Here is a 15,495-nt window from a genome sequence, read left to right on the forward strand (position 1 = left end):
TTCAATCCTTGGTCTGTATTGAGTTAGCTGATCTCAGCCTGGGTGGGTCCAGGGTGACCGGGTGTCAGCCTTGACTCAGTTGGTAGCACACTCGCCCCGAAATCAGAAGGTCATGGGTTCAAGTCCCACTCCAGAGACTTGAGCACATAATCTAGCATGACACTCCCAGTGCAGTATTAAGGGAGTGCTGCACTGTCTCAGAGGTGCCGTCTTTCAGATGAAATGTTAAACCAAGGTCCCGTCTGCCCTCTCAGTTGGATGGAAGAGATCCCATGGCACTATTTCGATGAAGAGTTCTCTTCAGAGTCTTGGCAAACATTTATCCTTTAACCAACACCTAAAGCAGATTATCTCATTGCTGTTTGTGGGACCTTGCTGTGCGCAATTTGGCTGCCACATTTCCTACATTACGACAGTGACAACACTTCAAAGGTGTTTCTTTGGTTGTAAAGTGCTTTGGGACGTCCTGAGGCCATGAAAGGCACGATATAAATGCAAGTTCTTCCATTCTTTCTTTCTGTAATTTCTCTCAGTGCCCTGGGCAAGGGAAAATCAGCAGGGTTCCTGCTCCTGATTGCTGACCAGTGATCCAGCTGCACCTACAGGGTGAGGATGGGCAAAGACTGGACCCTGAGGTTCCCTGCCTGTCGACACTTGCTGTTCAGGCTCAAGTGAATTCTCATATTTGCATGGCCGGTGATGAAACCTCATTGAATGTAGAAGGGAAAAATCTAATTTTTAAATAGTCGGACATTTTCGGGCTGATTCCGTGGTCCGATTGCTCTTGCCAAGGAGTGACACTCTTGGAGAATATTGGGCGGGAAAATCACAAACTGGTCGTTACCCGACCGGCGATCCCAGCAAGTCTTGCACCCTTGGCAAGAGCTCCTCGATCAGGGGACCAGCCTTCTGGCATCCACCGCTTTCACTTTAGAAATTTCCAGGCACACCATCGCAAACTGGACTGACTGTCCTGGCCCAGAACTGTGTGACTGCCAATCCTGCACCTCTCCCACAGTGTAGCGGGCGGACTTCACTAGGTGTCAACTGTGGCTCAGTGGAAGCACTCTCACCTCTGAGTCAGAAGATTGCGGGTTCAAGTCTCACTCCGGAGATTTAAGCACCAAATCAGGCTGACACTCCCGGTGCCGTCCTGAGGGAGTGCTGCATTGTTGGAATCATAGAATCATAGAAGTTACAACATGGAAACAGGCCCTTCGGCCCAACATGTCCATGTCGCCCAGTTTATACCACTAAGCTAGTCCCAATTTCCTGCACTTGGCCCATATCCCTCTATACCCATCTTACCCATGTAACTGTCCAAATGCTTTTTAAAAGACAAAATTGTACCCGCCTCTACTACTGCCTCTGGCAGCTCGTTCCAGACACTCACCACCCTTTGAGTGAAAAAATTGCCCCTCTGGACCCTTTTGTATCTCTCCCCTCTCACCTTAAATCTATGCCCCCTCGTTATAGACTCCCCTACCTTTGGGAAAAGATTTTGACTATCTACCTTATCTATGCCCCTCATTATTTTATAGACTTCTATAAGATCACCCCTTAACCTCCTACTCTCCAGGGAAAAAAGTCCCAGTCTGTCTAACCTCTCCCTATAAGTCAAACCATCAAGTCCCGGTAGCATCCTAGTAAATCTTTTCTGCACTCTTTCTAGTTTAATAATATCCTTTCTATAATAGGGTGACCAGAACTGTACACAGTACTCCAAGTGTGGCCTCACCAATGCCCTGTACAACTTCAACAAGACATCCCAACTCCTGCATTCAATGTTCTGACCAATGAAACCAAGCATACCGAATGCCTTCTTCACCACCCTATCCACCTGTGACTCCACTTTCAAGGAGCTATGAACCTGTACTCCTAGATCTCTTTGTTCTATAACTCTCCCCAACGCCCTACCATTAACGGAGTAGGTCCTGGCCTGATTCGATCTACCAAAATGCATCACCTCACATTTATCTAAATTAAACTCCATCTGCCATTCATTGGCCCACTGGCCCAATTTATCAAGATCCCGTTGCAATCCTAGATAACCTTCTTCACTGTCCACAATGCCACCAATCTTGGTGTCATCTGCAAACTTACTAACCATGCCTCCTAAATTCTCATCCAAATCATTAATATAAATAACAAATAACAGCGGACCCAGCACCGATCCCTGAGGCACACCGCTGGACACAGGCATCCAGTTTGAAAAACAACCCTCTACAACCACCCTCTGTCTTCTGTCGTCAAGCCAATTTTGTATCCAATTGGCTACCTCACCTTGGATCGCATGAGATTTAACCTTATGTAATAACCTACCTTGCGGTACCTTGTCAAAGGCTTTGCTGAAGTCCATGTAGACCACGTCTACTGCACAGCCCTCATCTATCTTCTTGGTTACCCCTTCAAAAAACTCAATCAAATTCGTGAGACATGATTTTCCTCTCACAAAACCATGCTGACTGTTCCTAATTAGTCCCTGCCTCTCCAAATGCCTGTAGATCCTGTCCCTCAGAATACCCTCTAACAACTTACCCACTACAGATGTCAGGCTCACCGGTCTGTAGTTCCCAGGCTTTTCCCTGCCGCCCTTCTTAAACAAAGGCACAACATTTGCTACCCTCCAATCTTCAGGCACCTCACCTGTAGCGGTGGATGATTCAAATATCTCTGCTAGGGGACCCGCAATTTCCTCCCTAACCTCCCATAACGTCCTGGGATACATTTCATCAGGTCCCGGAGATTTATCTACCTTGATGCGCGTTAAGACTTCCAGCACCTCCCTCTCTGTAATATGTACACTCCTCAAGACATCACTATTTATTTCCCCAAGTTCGCTAACATCCATGCCTTTCTCAACCGTAAATACCGATGTGAAATATTCATTCAGGATCTCACCCATCTCTTGTGGTTCCGCACATAGATGACATTGTTGATCCTTAAGAGGCCCTACTCTCTCCCCAGTTACTCTTTTGCCCTTTATGTATTTGTAGAAGCTCTTTGGATTCTCCTTTGCCTTATCTGCCAAAGCAATCTCATGTCCCCTTTTTGCCCTCCTGATTTCTCTCTTAACTCTACTCCGGCAATCTCTATACTCTTCAAGGGATCCACTTGATCCCAGCTGCCTATGCATGTCATATGCCTCCTTCTTCTTTTTGACTAGGGCCTCAATCTCCCGAGTCATCCAAGGTTCCCTACTTCTACCAGCCTTGCCCTTCACTTTATAAGGAATGTGCTTACCCTGAACCCTGGTTAACACACTTTTGAAAGCCTCCCACTTACCAGACGTCCCTTTGCCTGCCAACAGACTCTCCCAATCAACTTCTGAAAGTTCCAGTCTAATACCATCAAAATTGGCCTTTCCCCAATTTAGAATTTTAACTTTTGGGCCAGACCTATCCTTCTCCATAGCTATCTTAAAACTAATGGAATTATGATTACTGGTCCCAAAGTGATCCCTCACTAACACTTCTGTCCCCTGCCCTTCCTTATTTCCCAAGAGGAGGTCAAGTTTTGCCCCCTCTCTAGACGGGCCATCCACATACTGAATGAGAAATTCCTCCTGAATACACTCAACAAATTTCTCTCCATCCAAGCCCCTAATGCTATGGCTGTCCCAGTCAATGTTGGGAAAGTTAAAGTCCCCTACTATTACCACCCTATTTTTCTTGCAGCTGTCTGTAATCTCCTTATATATTTGCTCCTCAATTTCCCGTTGACTATTTGGGGGTCTGTAGTACAATCCTATCAAAGTGATCTCTCCCTTCTTATTTTTCAGTTCACCCATATAGACTCAGTGGGCGAACCCTCGGATATATCCCCTCTCACTACTGCCGTGATGTTCTCCCTAATCAAGAACGCAACTCCCCCTCCTCTCTTACCTCCTGCTCTATCTTTCCTATAGCATCTGTACCCTGGAACATTGAGCTGCCAGTCCTGCCCCTCCCTTAGCCATGTTTCAGTAATAGCTATAACATCCCAGTCCCATGTACCCATCCATGCCCTGAGTTCATCTGCCTTGCCCATCAGACTTCTTGCATTGAAATAAATGCAGTTTAATCTAGACTTCCCTTTGACTTTGCCCTGCTTTCTCAGACCATCTGTCCGGTCATGTTCTGTGCACTCTCCCTTACTGCCTTTTGTTTCTGTCACCACTTTATTTCCCACTGACTTCCTGCATCGGTTCCCATCCCCTTGCCACATTAGTGCCATCCTTCGGATGAAATGTTAAACAGAGGTCCTGTCTGCCTTCTCAGGTGGGTGTAAAGGATCCCATGGCCGCTATTGGAAGCAGAGCAGGGGAGATCCCCCATTGTCCTGGCCAAGATTTATCCCTTAACCAATTATCTGGTCATTTATTTCCTTGCTGTTTGTGGGATCTTGCTGTGTGCAAATTGGCTGCCGCGTTTCCTACATCAGTGACTTCATCTCAAAAGTACTTCATTGGCTGTAAAGTGCTTTGGGACATCTGGAGGCTATAGAAATGCAAGTATTTCTTTTTTATTCTCCCCTTTGGATAATGGACTGGACCATGGACTGCTCTGCAGTCAAGTATTTGGGGGTTACCACCTTTTGGGGGAGCTTGCCCAGTGAGTTAGAAGAACTGCTGCATTTGAAGTGGGCTGTGTGAATGGGCAAAGTGAAGGGCACGGGGAGAACAGGGGGGGATGGGGGTGAGTTAGCAACAGGGTGAGGCCCTGCTCTGTAGACTAGCGGAGCAACACACCGGCCAATACTGTTCCCCTCTACCCTCTTTCCTCTCCTGAAGTGTACCGTTCCACGGGTGCTGGTCGGTCACAAGCAAGTGGTCACTCTTTATACGCACGAGCCAAGACATGAAGGGGGCAAAGTCGCTCGTAGCGCAAAACGGGCTCGTAACAAATGGGCAGCCCGTTTGACATTACCCCACCTTCCCCAACAATTGGAAAAGAAGGTGGGGCGCGGAGTAAAACAGGCAGCCGATTCGCTATGAGCCTGTTTCGCGCTACTGGCGTAAACCAATTTCACCCCACGGCTGTCCATGGGCTGCTGGACCGTGGGAACAGCACAGCCTATACAATCCTGTCATCACCTGAGCTCATTGGTCACTGGAAAGCGATCAGGAGCGGGAACCCTGGCTGATTTTTCTACCCTTTCCTCACACGCACCACCCCCCACCCCCAGGGGCAGAGTGGCCAAGTGTAACATCCTCAACCACAACCCCAGCCAAGACAAGCTAACTCGAGACGGACTAAAGATCAAACTTGCTCTGTGCAGCTCAGTATCACAACGGGCGATGCATTGCTCACTGAGCTAATGGGATGATATTTTATAAAGCAGAGCCACACTGCAATGCATTCAACCTTCTTAAAATACCTTGATTAATCGGTGCTCAGAGTGCTAAATAAGCCCATGTGTGTTCTGAAGCATTAATTACCATACATTCACACTAATTGCATATCTGAAAAGCAGTCTGGTACCATTTTGTATCATTGAAATTATTGGTCAATCTGGTTTCCATGATTACTCCCTTATGTTAGAAGTGGCCGACCACCGATATTTGCGCTCGTACTCGAGAGTGTGCCCGTCAGTTACTGACAACCTTTTTTTGGTCAGTTGCAGCAAAGAAATTAACTCTGCATTCAATTAATGCTCAGTTCCCACAGGGAGCAGTCTCTTAATGATTAATTTATCTTCGAATTAACCTTCGGGCCACTGAAGACACAAGGTTCACACAAAATGAATGTGTTGCTTGGTGCTCAGCACTTAGACAGAAGGATGCCCCATTATAAATCGAAGCCCTTCACTTCATAAACTGTCCTAGAACAAAGATGACCACATAAGGAGTGGGTTTTCTTATCCATCGCAAAAACAAAATTATTGGCACTTCTGATGGCCAAGTGGGAATTTGACCTGCCCAGTATGAAACTGCGCCAACCAGCACAGGTGGATCCCAAGGTGTTACCTCCATTCTGTGCCGGGTTAGCTGATCTCGGCCAAGGTAGCCGTAGCAGTGCTAGAATCGGCCTGAGTGCTGAGGAGGGGGCAAATCAGTCAGGGTTCTCACACCTTGGCCTGTCCCCTCACCACAACTGCACTAATGCAACATTTCTCCTGTTCCCACAACAGCCGCCTTGGTGGCCCTTCTGAATGACATTACCATTTCGGGCAGAGTTAGGGGCCATGCGCTCTGGGCCTGTGCCCACTTGCAACTGGATTGAAACAATCAAAACGTATTTTGCCTTAATCCCTTGCAGCCAGCAAGTAGGGACGATTATCATCCCATTGGTTTGGCCGGGACTTGCATCCAAATCGCCCAGGTGAAAGGACACCTGTTTTTTGATTTCTGACCTCACAAATCAATGGGAATGGATTTTAATCAGCTCAATCCAAACCAAAAGAAATAAATGCTTGTATTTGCATTGAGCCTTATCGTTTGATCTCCCCTCCCCCCTCCTCTTCTCCTCAACTCCTCCTCTACTGCCCCCTTCTCCTCAACCCCCCTCTCTTCCTCTCCTTCCCCCCACCCTGTCATGTTCTCCTTTTCTCATACCCCCCACCCCCACCTCTCCCTCTCCTCCCCCTCATCACGTTCTCCCTCTCCTCCTTTTGATAAGGTCCCACACAAGAGGTTAGTGTGCAAAATTAAAGCACATGGGATTGGGGGGAATATATTGGCATGGATTGAGAATTGGTTGACAGACAGGAAACAGAGTAGGAATAAACTGGTCTTTTTCCGGGTGGCAGGCAGAGACTAGTGGGGTACCGCAGGGATCAGTGCTTGGGCCCCAGCTATTCACAATATATATCAATGATTTGGATGAGGGAACTAAATGTAACATTTCCAAGTTTGCAGACGACACAAAACTGGGGTGAAATGTGAGCTGTGAGGAGGATGCAAAGAGGCTCCAATGTGATTTAGACAAGTTGGGTGATGCAGTATAAGGTGGATAAATGTGAGGTTATCCACTTTGATTGTAAAAACAGAAAGGCAGATTATTATCTGAATGGTGATAGATTGGGAAAAGGGGAGGTGCAACGAGACCTGGGTGTCCTTATACACCAGTCGTTGAAAGCGAGCATTCAGGTGCAGCAAGTAGTAAGGAAGGCAAATGGTATGTTGGCCTTCATTGCAAGAGGATTTGAGTACAGGAGCAGGGATGTCTTACTGCAGTTATACAGGGCCTTGGTGAGACCACATTTGGAGTATTATGTGCAGTTTTGGTCTCCTTATCTGGGGAAGGATGTCCTTACCATGGAGAGAGTGCAACGATGGTTTACCAGACTGATTCCTGGGATGGTAGGACTGACGTATGAGGAGAGATTGGGTCGACTAGGCCTATATTCACTGGAGTTTAGAAGAATGAGAGGTGATCTCATCGAAACATATAAAATTCTAACAGGACTAGACAGACTAGATGCAGGGAGGATGCTCCCGATGGCTGGGGAGTCCAGAACCAGGGGTCACAGTCTCAGGATACGGGGTATGGCATTTAGAACCGAGATGAGGAGAAATTTCTTCACTCAGAGGGTGGTGAACCTGTGGAATTCTCTACCACAGAAGGCGGTGGAGGCCAAGTCATTAGATGTATTCAAGAAGGAGATAGATATATTTCTTAATGCTAAAGGGATCAAGGGATATGGGGAAAAAGCGGGAACAGGGTACTGAGTTAGACGATCAGCCATGATCATTTTGAATGGCAGAGCAGGCCTGAAGGGCCGAATGGACTACTCTTGCTCCTATTTTTTATGTTTCTATGTTTCTCCCCCTTATGTTCTCCCCCACTGGAACGGTTCAAGACAAGGTAAGTAAGGAACGAGGGGGTGGAGGGGGGTCGGGAAAGTCCGCAATTGTGGGGGGAGGGGGGAAAGCCTGGGGCACGGGAAGGCTGAGGCACTCCTGCTCCTGCTGGCCCACAAGGAACCTTTTTAAAAAACATTTTTTAATGACTTATCTGGGCCTCTTGTGCCCAGAATACTGGTTGCCGCCATCTTTTGCTGCAGGTTTGAGACTGTGCAGACCTTGGTTGGCCCCACGGTTAAAATGACGTCGGGTCCCGGTGAGTCCAAAGAGTTGAGCGCAAAATCTAGGCTGACTCTCCCAGTGCAGTACTGAGGTAGTGCTGTGCTGTTGGAGGTGCCGTCTTTCTGACGAGACGTTAACCCGAGGCCCCGTCTGCCCTCTCAGGTGGACGTAAAAGATTCCATTGCACTATTTCGAAGAGGAGCAGGGGAGTTCTCCCCGATGTACTGTCCAATATTTATCCCTCAACCAACAACACTAAAACAGATTATCTGGTCACTATCTCATTGCTGTTTGTGGGACCTTGCTGTACGCAAATTGGCTACTGCATTTCCTACATTACAACAGTGACTACGCTTCAAAAGTACTTCATTGGCTGTAAAGCGTTTTGGGACGTCCTGAGGTCGTGAAAGGCATGATATAAATGTAAGTCCTTTCTTTCTTTCTTTCTTTCTTTCTTTAACCCACTGCAACACAATTAAAATCATGAGTTCACTGTGTGGGGGAATTGCAGACTAAGACCCGCGCATCATTACTGGCAGTGGCCCTCGACCAAGATACTGGTCTGGGATAATGGCCCTTTGGACAAACAGGTGTTAACACTGATGTAGACCTAGGTTTTCAAACTGGGGTCCGCAAGAGGAGTGCAAGTGGAGCCCAGCGGGACTAGTGCCTGACTGTAAGGAGAAGTGGGTCTACAGATCAGGAAGACCTCAGGTGTGCGATGAGATTTGGGCTGTGTATCTATGCTCACCGACACCTAGTTGGAGAGTACAAAAAGAATGGATGATCAGCACACAGTCTGGCGTTGATTCCAACCCAAGTCCTTTTTAAAAATTCATTCTCAGGATGTGGGCATTGCTGGCAAGACTGGACTTTATTGCCCTTCCCTAGTTGCCCCCTTGAGGTAGTGGTGGGCCACTTTCTTAAACCACTGCAGTCCATGTAGGTGCTCCCACATTGCTGTTAAGTAGGGAGTTCCAGGATTTTGACACAGCGCCGATGATGGAACGGCCGCTATATCTCCAAGTCGCTATGACTTGGCGGGTAGGGGGGGCAACTTGCTGCCCTTGTCCTTCTAGGTGGTGGAGGTCATGGGTTTGGTTCCTAGAGGTGAAAGGGCAGAAGTAAACCATTGCACTTCTGAGCCCCAAAGGGGACATTTCTTAAAGAGGCACTGCCATCAGTAAAGTGTTTGGCCTTTTTTTTTGCGTTCGAGGTGAGGGAAAAACCATCTGTCATGTGGAAAACGGGTTCACCAAATCAAACGAATGATCCATTAAAACACATTGCACCATCAGAACGCCATTTAACCATTATAGTGCCAGGAGATGCAGGGAAATTTCTGTCTCCCTGGGCCACCCAGTTCTTTTACAGCTTTCAGCTCATGCACAGTGACACAAAACAAATACCAATATTACAATGGTAAATCTACTCAAACAACCATCCAGGACAAAGCAGTCTGCTTGATTGGCATCCAATCCACTAGCTTAAACATCCACTCCCTCCACCACTGGCGCACCATGGCTGCAGTGCATTCTATCTACAGGATGCACTGCAGCTACCCGCCAAGGCTTCTTCGACAGCACCTCCTAAACCGTGACCTCCAACACACTAGTAGGACAAGGACAGCAGGCGCACGGGAACACCATCACCTCCAAGATCCCCTCCAACTCACACACCAGCCCGACTTGGACATATATCAGCCGTTCCTTCATTGTCAAAATCCTGGAACTCCCTACCTAACAGCACTGTGGGAGCACCTTCACCACACGGACTGCAGCGGTTCAAGCAGGCGGCTCATCACCACCTTCTCAAAGGCGATTAGGGATGGGCAATAAATGCTGGCCTTGCCGGCGACGCACATACCCAAGAATGAATAAATTTTAAAAACAGGGATAGATTTGTTACTGAAATATTAAACTTGTATCTCTAAATATTTAAATAAAATGAAAAATTTTAAACACGTTAGTTCTTTTCCCCCGTCTATTCTTCGTGGTAAATGAAACACCCAACGTGGAATTAAAATGTACTGACCAGCATATCCCAGGTGCCATCTCTGGTCCATGCTCAGTTAGCTGATCTCAACCAAGATTACAGCAGGTGTGCAATGACTAACCTCAGCAATCCTGGGATAGGGTGGGCAGTAATATCAGCCAGGGTTCCCACTCTTGATTACTCCCTATGAGTCCTACACGGGCGTTAGGTGGAGAGAGGGTTGGGCTCAGCTGTGGACGTCCCTCCTCCCTCCCACGGTGGAATGGCCCATCAGCGCTCGCCGTCTAGGCTCACATGCAGAAATGCCACTTGGGTGACCAACCAGAGGGCAGGTTTGGCCAATGAAACCGTGCCCCAGTGTGAGCCGGCGCCTTCACACGCGAGGAGGAGGGCAGAAGAAAATTGGGTTCAGGAGACGGGCAAGAATAGGGCGGGGGGGCGGGGGGCACGGGTACAGGGGAAGAGGGAGTGCTGAGCAGAGTCTGTTTGCAATCAGGGCAAATGGAAAGGCTGGGGACAAACCAATCCTGATTATCATCACTCATCTCCTAGTACTGGTTACAGTGGTTTTTACACAGTCTGTTCATGTAGAATCATACAGAACAGAAGGAGGCCGTTCAGCCCATCGTGCCTGTACCAGCTCTTCGAAAGTGCTATCTACATTAATCCAAATACCCAATATAAGTAAAAGTATTTATCCAATTCCTTTTTGAAAGTTACTATTGAATTTGCTTTCACTGCCCTTTCATGTAGTGCATTCCAGATCATAACAACTCTTATAATTATACTAACATATCATCTCTCTGGTTGTTGAATGCATGTGGTGTTGGTGTGAGGGGAGGTAAAGAAATTATGCTAGAAAGGTTAAACACAAAACCCAGCGTGAATTGCTCACACAAAATGGCTGATATTCACAGCGCACTGCACACAGTCAAAGAAATACCTTCAACAGCCACGTAGAGTCATAGGATTTTTGCAGCATAGAATCATAGAAAGTTACGGCACAGAAGGAGGCCATTCAGCCCATCATGCTTGTGCCAAATCTCCAACAGAGCTATTCACATTAATCCAAATACCCAGCCCCTTCCTTATACCCACTGAAATTTTTATTTTACAAATATTCATCTGCTTTCTTTTTAAAAACTATAATGGATTCTGCTTCCATCGCCTAACAGCCCTCTGTGTAAGGAACATTTCTCCTTGCCTGCCTCCTTTGTTCTTTCGATGCTGATCGTAAATTTATGTCCTCTAGTTGCCAATTCACCAAACAGTGGAAATAGTCTTTCCCGATTTACCTTATCAGAACCTTTGTGCATCACACACAGAGCTAATAGCTTCACTGTTACATTTTTCACTGGAACCTGAGATTAGAGCCTCCCAGCGAGACCAGTTCATTAAAGGTAAATTGCACTGAGACAATTCCAGGCAGCGCCTGTGAATGAACTGCCAGCGTGTGACAGTCTAACACTCTCCCCCTGAGGCTCTTTAATTCAGATCCAAATATAGATTTATGCCTCGACTCTGTTAATCCTCAGAAAATTGATGCTTAATTTTTGTGCATTTGTGCATTCTGCTGATAGGGTGAGATGAAGAGGGGTGGTAGGAGGCTCATGTGGAGCATAAACACCGGCATAGACCTGTTAGGTCAAATGGCCTGTTTCTGTGCTGTAAATTCTATGTAATTCCATGTAACCCTTTAAGGGGAAAGGGGCTTGGCACTGCCTTGGGGGAAGAGAAGGAGCCAAATGAAGGTCAAATTCCTTCTGCCAACAATTTTAAGAAAGATTTGTATTTATATCGTGCCTTTCCAGTCCCCTCGCACATTTCACAAAGTGTTTGATGCGCAGCGGATTACTTTGGAGTGCAGTGACTGTTTGGTATGTAGGCATATACGGCAACCATGTTGTGCACAGCAGGATCCCACCAGCACCATGTTGTGCACAGCAGGATCCCACCAGCACCATGTTGTGCACAGCAGGATCCCACCAGCACCATGTTGTGCACAGCTGGATCCCACCAACAGCAGCGACGGAGACCGGGTGACCTTTTTTTTTCTTTTCCGGTTGGGTTGATTAAGGGAGGAATGTTGGCCAGAACACAATCTGCTTATCTTCAAACACTGCCACAGGGTCTTTAATGCCCACCTGAACTGGGCAGACGATTAACGGATTAACGGCACCTCCAACAAAGCAGCGCTCCCTCGGTACAGTCATCGCTCCGTTATGAGCTGGCGCGAGTACCAAATGGGAAACCTTTTTTCTTCGTCATGGGCAAACGCTGCAAGACCTTTTGCGATTTGAACAACAAAATCGCAAGGTGCGGGCAAAATACTTGCCAAACGAGTGGTGGCAATGTCCCTTTAAGAAAAAGGACTGAGAATGACCTTGGCTGACCTTTTTGCCTTTGAATCAGCTGACAGCGTTGTGTTGCCGTGTCGTATTTTGATCACGTTGGATGGAAGGCTTTGATTTTGTGCTGGTATTTTGCCCAATTTTCTTTCCCTCTGTGGCCTCGCCCCTCCCTATCTCTGAAACTTCCTCCAGCCCTTCGAGATCTTTGCGTTCCTCTGATTCTGGCCTCTTTTCCATCCCCCACTTCCTTGGCTCCACCGCTGGCAGCTGTGCCTTTGGCTGCCTGGGCCCTAAGCTCTGGAATTCGCTCCCTAAACCTCTCTGCCTCTCTACCTCTCTCCCCTCCTTTAAGATGCTCCTTAAAACCTACCTCACCTGTCCTACTATCTCCTAATGTGATCTCATTGTTAAGTTTTGTCTGATTATGCTCCTGTGAAGAGCCTTGGGATGTTGTAATATGTTAAAGGCACTATATAAAGGGAAGTTGTTGTTAAGTGGAGAAGATGTGGGAGGGGTGTTAAAACAGGCTGTCGGTGGGCTATCGAATTTCACCCGCTGCTGAATCAAATTGCTGCCCCGGCCGAGATTAACCCAGTACAGACCAGGAATCAAAGCTGGGTACTTCTGACCTGTGTGGCACTGCATTACATTGAGTAATACCTTCACCCACTGAGCTATCATGGGGAGTGTGGCCACCTGAGCTCATTAATGGCTTTGCCGAACCCTTTTGTTTATCTTAATTCTGTCTCCTCTTGCATTTCAGGGAGGACTGATTGCAATCCACGTAGCGAATGAGAGACAGGACGACGTTGCTGGGGTGATTTTTATAGCACCCTTGGTGTCAATGAATCCCGAGTCAGCAACCCCTATCAAGGTAGAGTCACAGTAGACTCTTCAAACACTCTGAACACTTCATTAAAACAATTGCGTTCCCCGCCCCCCCCCCCCCCACAGTTTTCACCACCAATTCTCCTTCCCCACTCCCGCAGTCTCCCAAGTATTGGTGGGATACAGTTCCACCGGCACCCAAAAGGAACCCTGCGCAAGGGCCGAACTCTCCCCTTATCTAAAGAGAAACAAGCCCACCTTTGTTAACTTTTCCTCAAAGAAAAGTCAACGATAATAAAAGGCCACTCAGGTCTTTGAACTCATCCCTTGAATATATCAGAACATCCAACAGTATTTTAACATAACCCATAAAATATAACTATATATTTGCTCTCCCGAGTCACAGCTCCGCCTAATGGCAAGTACGTATCAGGAATTTAACTGTGGAGGTGAAGGGGCCCCCCAGGATTTTTCACTCCAATGGATGGAGAATCCTGTGAGAGACAATGACCTTTACACCTGAGTTCCTGATACGTGCTCTGAACCAGGGGCGCAGATTTGTAGATATACCCTTTAACTCTCATCTTGATTGCTCAAGGGTCCGATATCCCCACCATCACAGAAGCCAGTCTTCAGCCTATTCGATTCACTCCACGTGATATCAAGAAACGGCTGAGTGCACCGGATACAGCAAAGGCTATGGGCCCCGACAACATCCCGGCTGTAGTGCTGAAGACTTGTGCTCCAGAACTAGCTGCGTCTCTAGCCAAGCTGTTCTAGTACAGCTACAACACTGGCATCTACCCAACAATGTGGAAAATTGCCCCGGTATGTCCTGTCCACGAAAAGCAGGACAAATCCAATCCAGCCAATTACCGCCCCATCAGTCTACTCTCGATCATCAGCAAAGTGATGGAAGGTGTCGTCGACAGTGCTATCAAGCGGCACTTACTCACCAATAACCTGCTCACCGATGCTCAGCTTCGATTCCGCCAGGACCACTCGGCTCCAGACCTCATTGCAGCCTTGGTCCAAACATGGACAAAAGAGCTGAATTCCAGAGGCGAGGTGAGAGTGACTGCCCTTGACATCAAGGCAGCATTTGACCGAGTGTGGCACCAAAGAGCCCTAGTAAAATTGAAGTCAATGGGAATCAGGGGGAAAACTCTCCAGTGGCTGGAGTCATACCTCGCACAAAGGAGGATGGTAATGGTTGTTGGAGGCCAATCATCTCAGCCCCAGGGCATTGCTGCAGGAATTCCTCAGGGCAGTGTCCTAGGCCCAACCATCTTCAGCTGCTTCATCAATGACCTTCCCTCCATCATAAGGTCAGAAATGGGGATGTTCGCTGATGATTGCACAATGTTCAGTTCCATTCACAACCCCTCAGATAATGAAGCAGTCCGAGCCCGCATGCAGCAAGACCTGGACAACATCCAGGCTTGGGCTCATAAGTGGCAAGTAACATTCGCACCAGACAAGTGCCAGGCAATGACCATCTCCAACAAGAAAGAGTCTAACCACCTCCCCTTGACATTCAACGGCATTACCATCGCCAAAACCTCCACCATCAACATCCTGGGGGTCACCATTGACCAGAAACTTAACTGGACCAGCCATATAAATACTCTGGCTACAAGAGCAGGTCAGAGGCTGGGTATTCTGCAGCGAGTGACTCACCTCCTGACTCCCCAAAGCCTTTCCACCATCTACAAGGCACAAGTCAGGAGTGTGATGGAATACTTTCCACTTGCTTGGATGAGTGCAGCTCCAACAACACTCAAGAAGCTCGACACCATCCAGGACAAAGCAGCCCACTTGATTGGCACCCCATCCACCACCCTAAACATTCACTCCCTTCACCACTGGCACACAGTGGCTGCAGTGTGTTCCATCCACAGGATGCACTGCAGCAACTCGCCAAGGCTTCTTCGACAGCACCTCCCAAACCCGCGACCTCTACCACCTAGAAGGACAAGAGCAGCAGGTACATGGGAACAACACCACCTGCACGTTTCCCTCCAAGTCACACACCATCCCGACTTGGAAATATATCGCCGTTCCTTCATCATTGCTGGGTCAAAATCCTGGAACTCCCTTCCTAACAGCACTGTGGGAGAACCTTCACCACACGGACTGCAGCGGTTCAAGAAGGCGGCTCACCATCACCTTCTCAAGGGCAATTAGGGATGGGCAATAAATGCTGGCCTCGCCAGCGACGCCCACATCCCATGAATGAATAAAAAAATATAGCATCCTTCCTATGATTGAGTGAAATGTGGATCCAAACAAGTATATAGACTTACCCGGGCT

At 47.8% G+C, this 15,495-nt stretch overlaps 1 protein-coding gene across 1 annotated transcript in view; it reads left to right on the top strand.

Moving 5' to 3' along the window:
- Positions 1 to 15,495, top strand: part of LOC137334000 (monoglyceride lipase-like) — a 60,587-nt gene that overhangs the window by 21,687 nt on the left and 23,405 nt on the right. Inside the window, exon 4 of the mRNA XM_067998391.1 lies at positions 13,118 to 13,228. Within this exon, the coding sequence (XP_067854492.1) occupies positions 13,118 to 13,228 (111 nt within the window). The remainder of the gene's footprint in view (positions 1 to 13,117; positions 13,229 to 15,495) is intronic.

The sequence above is a fragment of the Heptranchias perlo genome, chromosome 17 (assembly GCF_035084215.1).
Source record: "Heptranchias perlo isolate sHepPer1 chromosome 17, sHepPer1.hap1, whole genome shotgun sequence".
In the NCBI taxonomy this organism is placed as follows: Eukaryota; Metazoa; Chordata; class Chondrichthyes; order Hexanchiformes; family Hexanchidae; genus Heptranchias; species Heptranchias perlo.